Consider the following 18363-nt stretch of genomic DNA (forward strand, 5'->3'; position numbering starts at 1 on the left):
AAGGATGACAGATTTCCTTCCCTAAAGGACATTAGTGAACCAGATGGGTTTTTCTAATAGTCAGCAAAGGTTTCATGGTCATCATTAGAACCTTAATTTCAGATTCCTTTTGTGGAATACAAATTCTATCATCTGCTGTGGTGGGATTTGAACCACAGTCCCTGGAACATTCATTAGCTGAGTTTCTTGATTAATAGTCTAGCAATAATACCACTAGGCAATTAAACATTATTAAAGCTGGCATAACATTTCTGTACTTACAAAATTCACCATGATTACTTTTCTTTAAGGGCCGTTTCCAACATCTTTGTGAAACTTAAACTCAAAATTGAATTTTAAAGAAGGAATACTGTATAGATTCTACTAACTGAAACCATTAATCTGTTGGTTTCTGATGTCAGCATTGGTGAAAAGCAAAGGGTGATTAGATGGTGGTCCTTGCTAGAGGACTTGTTTATTTGCAAGATTCTCGGTGCTACCTAAGAAATAAAAGGAAGAATGGGCCATTCAACACCTCAAGCTTGCTTTGTCATGGATTATGGATAATCTTCTACCTCAAAGCTACTTTTCTGCCAATTCCTTTTTAATATATAGACATGTACTAATCTCAAACATATGCAATGTCTGAACATTCACATCCCTCTGGATCAGGGAATTCCAAAGATTCAACACCTGAGTGAAGAAATTCCTTCTAGTCTCTCAGCTTTAAACAGCTTGAGGTACGCAGTCACTTTGTCCAGCCTGTGTCGTCCTCACCCACGCAGCCTCCTCCCACAGCTACCAGCATTATCAAGGGCAGTGGCATATGTTGGTCAGTGGCAAATGGAACAGTATGGCCAAAAGATGTTGGAGCAGATGTAAGCCATTCAGCTCATCAAGTCTGCTCTGCCATTAAAGCAGATCATGGCAGATTTGACAATCCTCAACTCCACTCTCCTTCCTATCCCCCAAAACCCTTGATTCGCATAGTGATTAAAAGATCTCAGCCTTGAATATATTTAATAACCCAGGCTTTTGCAGTCCTCTGCAGTAAAGAATTCCAGTTTCACTACCGTCAAAGAAGAAATTCTTCCTCAGCTCTGTCATGAATGGCTAACCCTTACTGTGAGATTATGTCATTTGGTCCTAGACTCTCCCACAAGGAGAAAACAACCTCCACATCCACCCTATCGAGTCCCTGCAACAAACACTTGAAGCTACCATCGATTTGTGAAATCTTCTGTGCATACAGCCTTCACAGCTGAAAATCTGAGGACTGGAGAGTGTGCAGAATCAGGCTGCTGCTGCTGTGTGTGTGCGCGTGTGTATGTGCGCGTGCGCATACGTACGTACGTTTGAAAGCAATTTTGTAGTAAAAACATTTTAACAGGAGTAGCTCATAAATGACTGCAAACAACGCACTAAAGATGACAGGTGGGTTGTAATAACCTTTATGCTGAAATCTGACAAACACAGAACAAAAGAAAACAGATATCAAAACGTCAATCCAGCTCACATCAATAGTCCTGTTAAAAAAAAGTGTGTCAACAGTTTGGTTGCAGATGTCCAGTGACATCAGAAGGACTCTGCTATGCTTTGCTGGTGCCACAAAATAATCTCAGGTAGACAATCAAAAACCATTTTCTTAGCTCATGTCACACCAAGGGCTATTAAGTACTGTGTTCCAATACTTACACAACAACTTAACCTGGCTCTGGGTTCTTAAAAAAAAATCAAAAATTTAATTAACTGAACAGCTTGTCCAACAGCAAGGAAAGAAACACTTGCAAATGTGCACCTGGACATTTTGACTCTCATACAGCTTTTCACAGAGTGAGGTTAAATTGTCGCAGGGTATAGGGTTTGTAAATACATAACAGTTCCAGGAACTTGTCTTTACTGAGGTTGTCGCAGCAAGTATACTGTAAAATAGCTAAATGCCCAAGTACCATGCAGACAGTTTTTGTTCTAAAAATCCATTACTCTGATAAACAATGATGAGGTAAACAGTGCTTAATAAGCAAATTTGGAAACAAAATGGAGCAAACCTGTGGACATAACTGCTCCCAATTAATTACGTTTTTAATCTAAAATCAGTCCACAGTAGTAGGCGCACTGCAACAGTCTCTTCCTGCGCAAATGCAGAAACTCTATTTTTCCAAACATGCCACCTCTAGTTCAATGAAAAATAACATTGATGGTTTAGAGACAATTATTTTACACTCCATTATTTAAACATTTTCTAGGGCTGCCCCTCTCTAGGGTGGCATTCCAAAACTAACCAAATGAGAAATGGGTTTTGGTGACTTTTCCACTAATAAACTACACATTATGGGCTAGTGAATGCCAGTGTATGTTTGAGATAAAACAATTTATACAGGCTCCCAAACAAAGTGACAGGCTTTGTGTACATCTTCAGAACATTCACTTAAAAACAGGCTACTGACCTCACTTCTAACAGTGAAATACCAAAATATTGATCTCAAAAACAACAGATCCACGTGACATCAAGAAATGAAAATCATGTTTATGAATGCTTTCAGAGTTGGGGGTAGAGGATGTTCAGAAAACAGAATTAAAAGTCTTAACAGAATAATTGGAATGACCTAGTCAGATGACTGGGTAAAAGAGCTTGATTAAAGTGAAGGTTAGACCATTAACTGTTGTCAAGCTTAGTCAAGTTTGCATAGGAACCCCTCTACTAATTTACCCTTCAGCAGCTGCTCTTATTTAGGAAGCAGTAGTCAGAGTTCACTGCCCTAATATCCAGGTACATGTTACTTCTAACAATGAGGAGCACAATAACTCATCCAGTACTTGCTGTTATTCTGCAATCTTGTCAACTTGAATTAAGCCGAGAGGAACTGCTGATGCTGGAGTATGATCCAGCTCCACACCTTGTTAGAGCAGTTTATTGTAGCCCGGCAATGTTACTGGAGGGCTTGAATGATGCATGAAATACTGGCATAGCTGCCATTCCCATACCCAATGCCTTTCCACCAACTGCAATGGGAATACACAACATAAATGAACAGGTATTGGAGAGGGGAGAAGTGGCAGAGGGAGGAACATTTTCTTCTCTTCCTATATTGGTTGATTTGGTCCATGAGTATTTCACATGAAGCAGCAAGTGTTCTCCTACATCTGATGGAGCAAACAGGGACTCAGAAATTTTTATTCTTGTGGAGAATTAAATGGTTATTTAAAACAAAATCCAAGGCAAAATAACAACGACGAACAAGTGAGTTGCTGCAGCAAGACTAAGTCCATGTGCTTTCACTCCTACTGCCCCATTCCACTTCCTTTCATGTGGGCATGCTCCTGAATGTTTGTAACAGGTATTAAATTCTATAGTTACTTCATTCTTAGCAATTTAAATATTTAGAACTCTAATTTTAAACAGAAGAACTTTGGATGGTTGCTGTATACCCAATAACACAAGTTTTCATTAGACAGCAGGCATGAGGAACTAGACAGTGAGAAAATATTAGCCTGCATTCTAAACTTCGATTCAGGGAACTGACCCAGGAAAGAATGAGCTGAGAGACATCCTACTAAAACAATACAGTACCCCAATCTGATCAAAGCCAATGGTTATTATGTGATTTCTGCTGAGTAGATTGATTTCCTGTTTGTGCTTTCATAATTTCTTACATCCAAACAAAAAGAGAACATCAAGCAGCCAGCACCAAGATGCAACAGGAACACAAATCAAACTCCGTTTGAATGCTTGCAGTCAAATGTTCACAAAAATTGCTCCTGAAATAAATTGTAGAGTGGTGACTGATGCACTACAATATCAGCAGTAGTTAAGAGAAGGTGAAAGGTTTTCAGCAGAACTGCTGTAGGTTTGGAAGCCAAAAGAAAAATTAATGCTGGCTTGTTGGCAACATGTGTCTCAGCTTTTTGACAAAATGTGGCAGTCAAAGTGAAGTACCTGTTCCACAATGCACTTTGGACTCTTCAAGATGAAGAGCGCATCACACAATCAAATCCACACCTTAAGATCATGAATTATCTTTCAAAATCCTTTAGCTGGAATGCCAAGGGAACAGAAATTAAGAGAAGCTGAAGCAGACGGACAATAGTGCCTGCCATCAGGCAGGAGGGTCCTGGGAGTCCTCTCTGGGCTGTCACCAATGTCGCTGTAGTTGCTTAATTTAGAATTACCAAGTTCTTCTGCTGCCGCCAATGTGTACTGAAAAAAAATCGGAAATTTCTATGCTTGTAGAAACTCTCAGAACATAGAGTGGCACAGATCTCAAGAGCTATTGTCAGAAGCAGTGAGACTAACAGGGACGAGAAGTGAACAATACATCCTGAGAATCACAACCGGTAAAGCAGCACGGGAGTCCTATTAGGTGACAAACACTGGCCACTTTCACGATCAGTAAAGATCCCTTCATCATTACCAAGAATTCTAAGAATCGTTCGTCTTTTTGCACAAAGGTCAAGCAACAGTTACTGGCCAGCTTTCTGTAATCTTATTTTCCAGTCTCAGTCCTACCATTTGCTTCATCATCCCAAACACAACATTGTCTTCCCTGAGTGCCACTCTCAACTGAAAGGTGCCTCCCCGCTTCCAAACTTAGACCTCAAGAAAAAGTAGTTCAAATGCATTACTTGTGCCACATTAAAAGGGTACTATACCTTGCTGGAAAAAAACCCTACGTCCATTACAATAGCCTTTCATTGCACTGTAATAAGCAGTAAAAACACTGAAAGGATTCTGTGAAAAGCTACTGAGATTATTGGATATGTAAATGAAACAAGTTACTGAGAATGAATATAGGCTTTGTTACTGTTCGAACACTGGTCTGACACCCCTCTCTGGTGAGCAGTAGTATTTTTCATAGCTTTTGAGTCATAAGTTTTTTTTTTGTCTTTGTGTTTTAAAAAAGTCCCAAAAATTGAGAGCTACTAAATAATGCTCATCCTTCAATAAAACAAATTTCAGCCCCTCTCTCCCACAAAGAAACTTCTCCCTCTCCCAGCTGCTTTTCAACCTTCACCAATCGCAGAATTTCAGAAGGAGAAGAACAGGTACTCTTCACTGCCAAGAGGGTGGAGTGGAGAGGAGGCTGCTTCCACCACGGATGCTACTTTCTCTCTATGGACCGGGAGCGACTGCAGGGAGAGAAGAAACAAAGAAGAATCAGTGACGAGGCAAAAACACAGACAAAATGAAGTTCAAGAGTTTGCTTCACACCTTGACTCAAGGGCAGTGTTTTTCAAACTTTAAAAGTATTACTGGAATTCCAAGTATCACAATCTAAGTTGTTACTGGCACTCAAAGGTCCCCAACTTAATTTGCAGGTGAATGTTTACAAGGCTCTGTTATGTTAGAAGACTACACATATTGCAAGCCAACCTGTTGACTTTTAGATACTGACTGACACACTGACAGGATTGCAAGTTACTAATAGTTTGGCATGTTAGGTATAATTATTAATTGGAAGCAACTGTGCAGACATCTCTGCATCTGTCAAGGTCATGATGCCATCCGAGCTCAATTTTTAATTCAGTGCTGTAAGGAACTCAGGGGTGGAACTCAGGGGTACAACTCACATTTATAGCACAATGTTAACAAGGTAAAATTTCCAAATTGCTTCACAGGAGCACAAATCTAAATGTGACACCATGCCAATATTGTGATTAATTTTATTATTAGTTAACCAAAAGCTTGGCTAAACAAAGTAGGTTTGAGAAGTGTCTTAACAAAGAAGTTGCAGCAGAGGTGCTTACAGAGGAATTTCAGGACTCAGGAGCTAGGCAGATGAAGGCAATACAATCAACATGAGAGCAAAGTCAGGGTAGTCAAAAGCTCAGAAAGACTATTAAAATGATAGACTGTATGCCTTCTCGTGTCCTAACCAACACAACAGCACAGGCAGATTCTCAGGATCTACTAGGTAAACAGATACTGATTTTCAGATAACAATGCCTGTAATCCATGATTAAAATGTACAGTGGTATCGTCCTGCTTCTGCGACATTCCACCTCTACAACTGGAAGGTGCTTGGGGTTGTTACCGTGTGAGACTGGCTGGCAGAAACAGTACTTTGTAAATATACCCTTATAATTTTCACACTGTGCTGCAGAGCAAAGCTCTTAATTTCCCTTGTCTTCCCCACCATTCATCAATTGTTTTTAATTAAAGACCCCATTAGTATTTTTCATTGCCATGCATTTATCTGCTTGTTGTGACAGCCCCTCGGCATGCTACTCATTGCAACATCAGCAGCAAATTGCTCAACAATTAAGGCATACAAGTGGTCAAGAGCAATCTCAAGATTGCACTTAGTCTTCCACTAGATCAAACCCTGCACAAACCACCGCAGAATCCATCATAATTTAGTCCTCTGTTTAGCCATTTACAGCGAGTGTTGAGAAATACATAGCTAGTCACTCGTCACACATGCCAAGTAAAAATAAAAGTGTTTCTGGGTCGCATGGGATTATAATTCACATAGCTGCAAATTCTTTAAAGACTGAAATATCATTTGTGATCATCAAAGTTGACAAACGCCTCTGGGAGATATTCACACCAATATTCTTGTATGGACCCAACAGGCTGTTAAAACCTGTATGCCTGGGCACTGTACACAGTAATTTTCCCCATTTGTTACAAGTTAATGTGCAGGATAGAAACCATAGTGGAGGAGAGTTAGAAGGTCATCCCTGAACACTCAACATTTGAGACCAAGTGGAGGCTTTAGAATATGTTACCTAACCTTTCACTGTCGCCATCACCACCGTACTGTTGATGGAAATGGTAGGAGAGGAAAATTAATTTTAAAAAATATCAAAAGCACATGAAATAAAGCACGTGGAACATTTTATTGCAAGGCTTTGGATCATTCAAATATCCTTCAACTTCTGTAGAACTGACTGTAGTTCTTTGTTGGCCTTTGCATCTCCTGTCCTGAAAGATCTGAATGATGGGGGTGGTCCACGCCCACATTTTCTGGAAGCCCTACGTATCGCAGCCCAATTGTCAATTTTTCAAGTAAGTGGAAGAGTCACACTTGGTACTCCAACATGCAAGCTATTCCAGTACAGGTAAAGTACCAGACCATAGGGGTACTCTCTCATTAGCAAGAGATGACTGGTAGTGGTTTAACCTAGGGGTCACCACGCCTCAGGCAACTTGAGAATTTGAGAAGGAGAGCCCTTGAACCCATGCTGTTGGCTTCTCTTAAATTGAAAACCAGCCATCCAGCCAAGTAATCAACCAACTCCCATATTCCACTACAGGCTACTGAATAGTGATAAAGAAAAGCCCAAAAACTAAAATTCTTTTCTTCTCCTTTTATCCTGTCCAACACAACATGATCCAGGAATCAAATCAAAGAATCCTTGAAATCTGTATGGTTCTATATTGTATCAGTGTACTTCTCCACCAAGCATCCCAATGGAAGAATCTGAATCAAGACATTCAGCGGTATTACTAACCTGAGAGATCTGGAGAAAGATCTTGATGGCTCTCGGCGTACTCTGTCCCGTGAAATAGATCGCTCGCGACGTCGATTCTCTCTGGATCGAGACCTATTGTGGAGCATACGGTACAAGATTAGACAAGACCAACCTTTGCCAAGTGCCAGAACTCCCATTACTTGAGCACAATAACATGGAGGGACCTCAAAATGTAGAAGGAAAAAACCCTTGAATAAAAAATACGACTGCTTACGGAATAACCCAAATCAGATTGTCTCCGCACCCCATTTTACTATGTCTAAATGCTGTCGGTGTATTTTATGAATAAGTCGGCAAATGCCTACAGAATCGACAATTTTTAAAAAAATGAATACGCTTGGTTGGATACATGCAAGTGCAAGAACTCAATATATCCTTTAAAATCACAGTGTTAAAAATATTTGGTGAAAACAGCCAAATTCACTTGGTTATATTATTTTAGATCCAATCAAAATTACGCATTTAGCTAAACATGTTTCGGCAGCCATTTTCAAAATGGACAGACTAAATTTTTTTAAAAATGCAGTCTTATTCCAGCTAAGAGCACTACCACCATTTAGTGATATGTTTTTGGCACAAAAAAAATTTGGGGCTACTGTTCTCCTGGATGAGGCAAGTTAATCCTAATTGCCCTCCCCATTGTTATCCCTATAATGAAGTCTGGTGCCCAGCACAATCAATGGATACCTTGAAGACAGTAACCACTTGAGAAACCAATACCCACCCCAAAAAAAAGTACACCTCAATTTACTTACTCACTACTGCTGTCCTCCTTCCTCAGGACTGTGGACCTTGGGTCTCTCACTCCCAGAGTCAGGTAGGTAAGGACCAGCAGAGGAAGCTTCACAACCTGTGCCTCACCTTGTTGCTTTTTTAATGCTAACAAAATGATCAATTATCCTTGAACCTTCCTGGTATAATTTAAAGCATCTTACACAGCATTTCTCCTTATAAAATCCTCAACATGCCTATCTACTCTGATTTATTCATTGCCAGGAACTCAGTGGGACAGTTTCTGGAACCCTTCCTTTTTCTCAATCTTCAGGCTTTTGAAAAGCCAAGTTTGGCATGACCTATTTGGGAATTTATGGTGAAAATGAGCTAAACAGACTACTTTAGCAATCATCAGTCATGTTTTAACTTTCTGCCCTATTTCAGCACAAAACAGACTGGATGATATACTGGCATTAATGCAATTACAGGTCCACCTAATTTAATGAGCAATTTTTCATGTCTGTGCCCAAGAAATGTTAAATCTGATTCTGTGAAAGCTTCAGGACTCTTTCACCAGCCCCTCACTAGTTTCTTTAAAAAAAGTTATCAGGATCAGAGTGGTCGACTGGTAATTTCTTTTACCACGACTATGGGCATCTCGAAGCAGTGTTTGCACCACACACACTCAACTGATATGGCTTGGCAGCAGAGATCCCTTTCCACAAGGACCAATGCTAGATTATATATAGAGTTGGGCATTTACAAATGCAGATTCAGCCCCAAATGTTTAATCAATACCGAGATCTTAGGTCATCTTTATTATGATAAAACATCAAGCAACTTTAAATAAATCAATGTGTTTGGATTAAGACAGCCTGGTAGCCACCATGCTGCCAATGTGTCTGCAAGCTCAATAATAATGTGTTGACAGAAGTCAGAGACATTCATGACTTGGACCACATTGCCCTCCTAGCGAAGGACTCATTTTAAAATTAAGCCAACCGCAATCTGCAAGGTCTGGATTGTGAAGTAGGGCCAACTGATCAATTTGGTTTACAACAGATTGCCCTATTACTAAAAGGATCCTTTAAAAAGCAACTGCTGTTTGCTTGTTGGAGGTGCATGTATTGGCTACAGTTACTGCAGGTAAGTAACTTCCAAACCTATCTCGAGATTTCACATGATACTGGGATAGTTTTATGGAAAGTGGGATCTAACCATGCAGATCAGAAAGGTGCAGAATGCAAGCAATGGAAGTCAATTTTTGCTACAGGCTCTGACTACGGGTTCAAATGGAAACTCAAACGGCATTTACACTCTATGTTCAGTTAGAAGAGTGTTAAGCCTGGCCCAGTTACAATTTCCAAAGGATTTTCTGAAAGGATGCAACAACCCGCACCAAAAAATGACAAGACACATGTACAACTGCTCAAATGAGCGGCTCCTCACTTCAGGCTAATGCTGTATGAAGATCAGGTACCTTCATCAAAAGGGAGAGGTTAACAAAAGCTATTGGGTAAAAACTAACAGTGGTTCTCCATTTGATACCTGGAAACTGGGATAACTAAAATTGCCCATAATCATTCTCTTGTCTTTGCTGGAAAAAGGGGATGGAAATATAGAACAGACTTCCAGCTGAAGACTATTCCACAGCTGGACATGCTGTAGGTTCAAATTTAGAATTACGACAGGCCTGCTGCCTGATTTCAAAGGGAATGGGAAGATTGCAGCAAATAACATAAGAGATAACACAATATTATTACGCTGCGCCACAGGCTTCCTCTCTTAGACTGCCTTTAGCAGTGATTTAGGCACTTCTAAACTGGCGCCACAACACAAATCAAGCTAATTGGCAAAAATGAAAGTTGAATAAAAACAAAACGGAAGCAGACAGCCGGGCTACCTATCAGCATCCAAGAGGAGGCTTTCAATGCACGGATACACAGCCCACACAAGAATTGAGTGATTCTCCAGAATTTTATCTTTTTTTTCTGAGGGAACAGTTAGAGTTCAACACAGAACAAATTACTTCATACTCCAGAAAATGCAGAAATTTGAGTCCATGGCTACGAACACTTGGACAGAGGTGTGAATGGTCCCAGAAGGGAAAGGGCTTGAAAACTGCTAATAATGGAACAGTGGTAATGGGAAGAATACAGATCGAATTCTCGATTCAAAACATAAAAAGCAGATAAAACTTACTAGAATAGTCAACATTATAGTAAATCAACAGCCGTCTGCAGGGCGTGGCATTTGGCGATGGTAGTGTGGGGAGGTTAAAAAGGGCCCTGAAAAGCTGGATTCATGTACGATGTATAGTGTAGAATTAAAAAAATAAAAAAGGCATTAATTTATCTGCTGTGCGTTGGCACGGAGACCAATCGAAGCAGCCCCTTTTAGAGTGCGTTGATACCAGATTACTGCCGATGCGGGCCTTGGGTTTGCAAAGGCTGACGGACAACCACACCCCACAGATGAATCGAGAGGATTTCAGATGGTTATTTTATTTTCCCCCGTTGGCTGTTTGGTCGTTATGGCTGCCAGCAGAAACAGTAGAGAAGGGATGGTTGTTTTAAACAGCGTGCTGGGGTACGCAGAAAAGGACCCAAACTTGCTGGTCGAGCGGTTGGTCATTCGGTTGCACACACTCACAGACACACGTGAATGCTGGACATTTGAAGTGTGAGCCGTTGTTTATATTGGGACGCGCTGATCCCCCAGATGTAGACACAATCAGTTGATTGGCTAATGCAGACTTGGAGAAGTGGACGCTCTCTGAAAGGGGGGTAGGGGGTGAGTGCGTGGGTTTCAACTGCACATTTCATCAAAAGAAAAAAAATGCACAGAAACACCAGTTACTATCTAACCAATTAAGATGGAACTTCATTCAACTTTTAAATACAATCATCAGTATTAGACGCAATGATTCAACACTGATTTAAAACCAGAAGAGAATTCTAATTGTCAGGTTTTGTCACAGTATTAAGCGTTGAGTCAAAACAGTTGTCTATTTTGATTGTCCCAATAATGTTTAAAACTTGCCCCAACCCCCAACTTTAGGTATTTCCTGCATTTACAGGACACGGCATTCCTCTGCATTATTCGAAGTATAATGGGGTCCAAGAGGGACCATGAACAATTTGGCAAATCAATCATCATATAATTTATTACCAGATCACCACAAAGCAGGTTTAGAAACAAGATGCCATTTTCCAGAAATTGGTTTGACTCAGCACTGATAAACAATTGCAATAAATGTTAGCGCTAACACTTTGCAGTTCTCAAAGGCCACATCTGAACCGTTGGAAATCACGAGGCCTGCTCTCAACTCAAGGAGAAATGCAAACTTTGAAAGATAACAGGTTCTGTCTTAACACCTGACCAAGCCAGAACGTATGAAGTTTGATCCTTGACTTATGACAACAATTGGTCTCAGCCGGGGAAACCAAACCCTCCACTGATCTTTGTGCAGTCAGTTCTGCTATAACGCATGCTTCTTCACCGTGAATTGGCTTTAATGCGATTGAAGAATTTAGATCGCTATTTGTAGAACACGAACTTTCCTTACCTGTATTGGCTATAACGTGATTCCAGCCCCATTAGTTTAAATGGCAAGGCTGTTGTGCGATGTCACGGTATAAGAAAATTGCACGAGAACAGAACTATGCATTATATCAGAACCAACAGTATCTCAAGAGAGGAGTTTGTTGCCCTTGATTATCCAGCAACCTTCACTAATGGTAGCATGATTTATTGCAACCATGATGGATGTCATGGTCAAATATACAGGAGAGCGTTGAGCAAGGAAGCACTGGCCTGCATACCTACAGTCAGCATTTTGAAAATGGCCTCTGAGAAACACAATATGTGGAATTGTGGCTCCTGATTAAAAAAAGCAACATTGTTTTAAAGAATCCAAAATTCACATAGAATTTGTGAATGGAACATATGGAAAACCCTGAAATATTTAATGTATGAAGATAAGTGTAATAAATTGCACAATTATAGATAAACCTGCATAACTTTCTGCTTTAGATAACAAAGAACCTTCTAGCCAATAAAAGTACACAAATCTTAACTCAGCTGATAGCTTGCATAGAGGATGCAACAGCTACACATGAACATAACATTTCAGCCTGGAACACTAACAGTAAAATCTCATCTCTAAAACTCTAGAACAATATCCTTACATGAAAAGACAAACTATACTTTGATATACTAGAGATAGTACAATTGTCATCTTAGTAGCTCATATTGCAGAATGCAGCTACATGACCTTCTTTTCACTCGCTGTCCTGTTGCAATCATAGACAAAGGAGAAAAGTTCAAGAGAAATCTAAAAGTTTAAATGGCATCACTCGGTAGAGGTAGCAAACAAGATGTACATCTCCATCTTGTATTTTAAAGCTTGTAGCTTTAGGGTCAGGTGTCTTTTTAAACATCCCCATTTCTCACTTTAAGCTCTATGTTTAGCAGCCAAGTACGAAAGTGCATTTCAGAGACATCTCATTGCTGTCCTAACATTAGTAAGCAGCTAGATCCCCAGGATAGACTCTCTTCCAGACTTAACGAAACCCATTGTCACTAAAGGAGTGCAAGAAGTAATTCCCACCCAGGAATTCTTTCTAGATTGGAGCAAGGAGAGACCACAATTCCACAACCTCACTATGGCCTACTGCACAAGATTATCAGGTGCTACTGAATAACACCCATGAGAAAAATGAGCAAAAAAGCATAGACTGAAATTGAAGTTAAGCAGAACCTGAAAAAGGCACGTTTCAATTGGAGACGTAACTATCTTAAATAAAAGTTATGTTTCTCTGTTTTGCCTGGGGCATATGTAGCAAGGTGGATAATTTACTCAGGTCTTTCCCAGTGCTGCTTTAAATCCACAATTAGCAATTGTCTTGCACAGAATAAAGTTGACATCTTCGGGTAAGACTAAACCAATCCTTAGCACTGAACAAGGCCTAGTGCATCTTTGGTCATTTTTTTCCCCATAAAAGGCATTTTTATTCTTGATTGTGTTAATGGCCTGCAGCAGTCCTCTGGTACATTTTCAGATACGAATGGAGATCATTGAGTTTTTAGAAGGTTTCACAATGGAGTACGTGGCAACTTAGCTTGACCTTGATGTCAACACGTACTTTCCAGTGGGGAATGACGAAATACTGATCAAGGATGGAGGGGAACCCTTACTGATCCTCCTCTTTCCCTTTAATCTCATGGGCACAAGCCTCAATAATTACTAGAAATGAAACTGAATTCCAATTTGATAACATCTTGAAAAAGTAGCAATTGCTCAAGGTATTTTCTATGCCAGGAGCAGTATCACCTGATAACCACACAATTTGTTCTGGACCAGAAGTGGGAGCATCAATGACTCATCCCCTTGTGCACACATCATTATGTCAATAACATAAAGTGCAGTAACAGTAAATGCTGGCACAAGAGGAGATTACCACTATACATTAGAAAGCACAACAGGACAACTTCCAGCCAACAATATCATCTCAAGGCTTTGATAGCAACTAAGTAACTGATTTCCACTGTGATTTATGATTCTGAAAACTTGTTGCCTTGAAATTGTTCTGACAGTATTACTCATGAAGAGTGTTCGAAATTGAAAATTCAGCCCAGCAGTTGATAAGAACATAAGAAATATGTGCAGGAATAGACCATTTGGCCTCTCAAGCCTGCTGTACCATTCAGTAAGATCTGGCTGATCTGATAATGGACTCAACTCCACTTTCCAGTCTGTTCCCGCAAAGCTCTTGATTCCTCAATCTATTAAAAAGCCCATCTACCTCAGCCCTGAATATATTCAATGGTTCAAACTCTACAGTTGTCTGGGATAGGTATTTCCAAACATTCACAATCACGAGAGATAAAATACCTCAATTCCGACTTAAATGGGCAACACCCTCTTCTAAGACTAAATCCACAGATGAGACCTCCTATAGTATATAACACATCCCTCTTTCGGTCAGAATGCCCAGTCCGAATTGCTTGTCATAGTAGTGACAGAATTTCATCTAGGATCCCTTCAAGGTTTCTAAGGCCAATCACAGGGACCCAAAAACTGGAATTAAAATACAGCTCTCTGCTACGCACACAAAGCAATTGTGAACTTGTCAAATGATAATGAAATTCACTGACACTTCAAACAGATTATTCCATGTTGTTCAATTAATTATCTTTTCAAGTTGGCTACTTTGGATTCTTTCTGCAGTATTCAACTAGCTACTCAATAGGCTTAATTGCAGAGAGTGACTAATGGGTGGAAAGTCAAATTTGAGATAGATTCAGGCAGCTGATGAAACAGCTGTAAAAAGGATTGTTGGGCATTAAAGCAAAAAACATATCACTGCGAGCAATAGAGAAAGGGGATAACTGTGTTTATAAAGCAGAGTGGCTTTCAAGGTCTTCAAATCAAAAACACATTTAGTTAAATGAAATTCATAAACTGAGGATTACAATGAAGTCACCGACCACTCTTAATCCAATATAAGAAAATACAGGACCTCAAAGATACTATCGTTAATACATGTGTGTCTATATAGTGATCAGGGTATAATGTAAAAATTTCAGATCTTAAGATATTATTGTAGAGGAATCTCTTCAATTTTTCAGCACTGCAGTTATGTGGTTCTACCACAGTCACCGTGACAAGAAAAAGTTTACAAAACAACAATTTCATCATTTCAGCGGACATGACGGGCCCAACTTCAACCTTGTGCTGCTTCCACACCTCAAATGAGGTCCTGTCCATCCCCAAACCTGTTCCAGCTTGCGTACGTATTCACAAGAAGGGACAGTACGTGGGGTAAAAGGAAATCATAATTTTTTCTTACTGTCAATGGATCCAATCTCACCTTGAGTAGCGTCTGCGTTGTGGGCTGCGATGGCGATATTCATCATAACGGGGTCGTCTGGTCCAGGGTGGTGGTGGCCCACGATAGCGCTTCCTCCTTTCACCGGAGGACAGCTCCACTCGTACACGAACTCCACACAATGTTCTGCAATTGAGAGATCACAATTGGCCATAAAGGAGTCACAAAAATGGAAAAAGGTTCTATTTTCTCCAGTGCAGTTGAATTTCAACATGACAGATCACTCATAATTCCTCAAAGGTTAAAATTACAACAATATAACTGCTCTTTGACCACAGGAAATCAGTTCTAAATTCTACTGTTAACAACTTAAACATTTCATAATGGTGGGACATACCAGGTGAAGGCACTGTCTTGTGTAGCTCCAAACCACCAAGTAGAAGTTGCCTACTTTGAATCTCAGTCTATATTTTTGTCAGCTCACCTCAGTCAGAACAACAACTGGACAACACAATTAGTTTCATAGCTTATGGACTACAGAGAGAATTTATTACTCTTAGAATGCCACTAGCAAAATCGACTGCAGAACAGATGAATGCAGATGTTGGATACGGACAGGAACTGGGGCTAACGTAAACCTCTCTAATAAGGTTCATGCATATAGAAAGCCACTTAGGTGAGGTACTGGAGGGCACACAGCACTAGTGGACCAATGACTGGAAAGAATCACTTCTCTAAAAAGAGACAGGAGAACACAGATTCTGAGCTCAGAGAAAAAAATATATTTGACACAGTTTCTGCCAATTGCTGATCAAAAGTGACTGACAGAGACAATAATCAACAGCTCAAGACCTCATCAGTCTCAATCACACTAAGCATGAACAGGAAAACTAAAACTGTCTTTGAACCTGAAGGATTAAGGGAGATACACGTCAAACAGCCTTTGTTCACAGCCCAGAGGATTTCTACCATATTCCAGAAGCACATACTCTTCTCCCATTCTGCCTGCCACCAGCAATTTCAAAGCACGATGTACATTTCAACGGAGGTTTGAAAAGCACACACACACTTATGGGCAATTTCCTCCGAAGACTCAGGATTTTTCTGACCTTAGCCCTCCTATTATTCTTTTGCAGGTCATTCCTGCCTCCTAACTAAATCTTGTCGAAAGTTTGATAATATGGAGTGGTATGGTGGACAGTGAAAATGATGAAAAGTGCCAGATGGAGTTTAATTTGGATTAATGCAAGGTATTGTATTTTGGTAAAATAAGCAAGGGTAGGACTTATATAATTAAAAGTAGGGCCTCGGATGGTGTTGTAGAACAAAGACACCTACGTGTTCAGGCACATAATTCTTTGAAATGTGAGTCACAGGCAAACAGTGTGGTTACGAAGACGTTTACGCATGCCGGACTTCATTGCTCAGACCTTGAGTGTAGGAGTTGGGAAGTCATGTTGAGATTGTAGAGGACGTTGGTGAGGCCTCTTCTGGAGTACTGTGTCCAGTTCTAATTGCCCTGGTGCAGGAAGGATATTATTATGAGATATGAGGATGTTGCTGGGGATGGAGGGTTTCAGTTGTAAGGAGAGACTGGATAGGCTGGGACTTTTCTCATTGGAGCATAAGAGGTTAAGTGGTGACCTTATAGAGGTTTATAAAATCATGAGGGGTATAGATAAGGTGAAATGTCTTTTCTCTAGAGTGGGGGATTTCAAGACAAAGGGGCATATTTTTAAGATGTGAGGAGAAAGATTTAAAAAAGACATGAGGAGCATTTTTTTTTAAACAAAGTGGTTTGTGTGTGGAATGAACTTCCAGAAGTAGTAACGGATGCAGGTACAGTTACAACGTTTAAAAGACATTTGGATAAGTTCATGAATAATAAACATTTGGAGGGATATGAGCACTTGCGGGTAGGTGGAACTAGTTTAATGTGGGATTATGATCAGCATGGACTGACTAGACTAAGGGGTCTGTTTCTGTGCAAGTAGGAGTCTATGACTCTATGGTACAGCAACAAGAATTAGGTATTTAAATTTTTGGAAGTACACATTAAAGCGCTGGTCTCAAAGTCCCTTCCCCTTCACGTGCAAATATCCGCAATACCTGCCATCCAATTCTCGTACAGCATCAGCTGCATCACGGGGGTCTTCAAATTCGACAAATGCAAAGCCTGGTGGGTTTCGTGCAACCCACACATTGCGCAGAGGTCCATAATAACTGAAGGACCGCTCCAGCTCGGTCTTGTTTCCATTAGTTCCGAGGTCACCCACGTAGACTTTGCAGTCCAGCGGACACGAATCACGACGCATCATTGCTCAGCTATTAAAAGTTTTGTTTTATGAAGCAAAGAACAAAATAAATCCAACATCAGGAGACACATCCCTAACATTACACTGATAAGGACTTGCACAGTTCAAATGCCATAGCACTGATACATTTTAGCACATTGCAACAAATCAGTTAAAAAGAAACCAGTCAATACATTCAAATATTCTCCGAAGGTTTTCAATATTTCCTTTAAAGACTGAAGTAATTCAAGCTTAAAGGAATCAGCCCACTTTTATGCCTTATTTTAAAATTAATTCATGGAATGAGAGCATCACTAGCTATGCCAGCATTTATTGGCCACAATGTTGTGCCATCATTCAAGAAAGGCTGCAAGGAAAAGCCAGGGAACAATAAATCGGTGAGTCTGATGTCAGTGGTGACTAAGTTGTTGGAGGGTATTCTGAGACAGAATTTACATGTATTTGGAAAAGCAAGGACTGATTAGGGATAGACAGTATGATTTTGTGCATGCGAGATAGTGTCTCACAAACTTGATTGAGTTTTTTGAAGAGGTGACCAGGAAAATAGATGAAGGCAGGGCAGTCGATGCTGTCAACATGGACTTTAGCAAGGTTCCACATGGTAGACTGGTTAGTAAGATTAAATTACAGGGGATCCAGGCAACTGGATACAAAATTGGCATGACAGTAGGAGACAGAGGGTAGTGGTAGAGCGTTGTTATACGTACTGGAGGCCTGCGACCAGCAGTGTGCCACAAGGATCGGTGGTGGGTCCACTGTTTGTCACTTATGTAAACAATTTGGATGTGAATATAGGAGGCATGGTTGGTAGGTTTGCGGATTACACCAAATTTGGTGGTATAATGAACAGTAGAAGTTATTTCAGACTAAGAGACCCAACAGCTGGGCCAATGGGCCAAGGAATAGCAGATAGACTTTAACTTGGATAAATGCAAGGTGTTGCATTTTGGTAAGACAAACCAGGGCAAGACTTACACAGTTAATGGAAGGGCCGTGGGGAGTAGATACACAGTTCCTTGAAAGAGGCATCACTGGTAATGGTAATG

General features: G+C 40.3%; 1 protein-coding gene across 1 annotated transcript in view; it reads right to left on the reverse strand.

Annotated features, from left to right (window-relative positions):
• Nucleotides 1–1409: 1409 nt before the first annotated feature.
• Nucleotides 1410–18363, reverse strand: part of LOC109919996 (serine/arginine-rich splicing factor 3-like) — a 22273-nt gene continuing 5319 nt past the window's right edge. The window contains exons 2-5 of the mRNA XM_020520022.2: nucleotides 17112–17327; nucleotides 15045–15188; nucleotides 7435–7527; nucleotides 1410–5106 (exon numbers count right to left, since the gene is read on the reverse strand). Of these exons, the coding sequence (XP_020375611.1) occupies nucleotides 5079–5106; nucleotides 7435–7527; nucleotides 15045–15188; nucleotides 17112–17320 (474 nt within the window). The 5' untranslated portion in view covers nucleotides 17321–17327 and the 3' untranslated portion in view covers nucleotides 1410–5078. The remainder of the gene's footprint in view (nucleotides 5107–7434; nucleotides 7528–15044; nucleotides 15189–17111; nucleotides 17328–18363) is intronic.

This window comes from Rhincodon typus, chromosome 37 (assembly GCF_021869965.1).
Source record: "Rhincodon typus isolate 14 chromosome 37, sRhiTyp1.1, whole genome shotgun sequence".
Classification (NCBI taxonomy): domain Eukaryota; kingdom Metazoa; phylum Chordata; class Chondrichthyes; order Orectolobiformes; family Rhincodontidae; genus Rhincodon; species Rhincodon typus.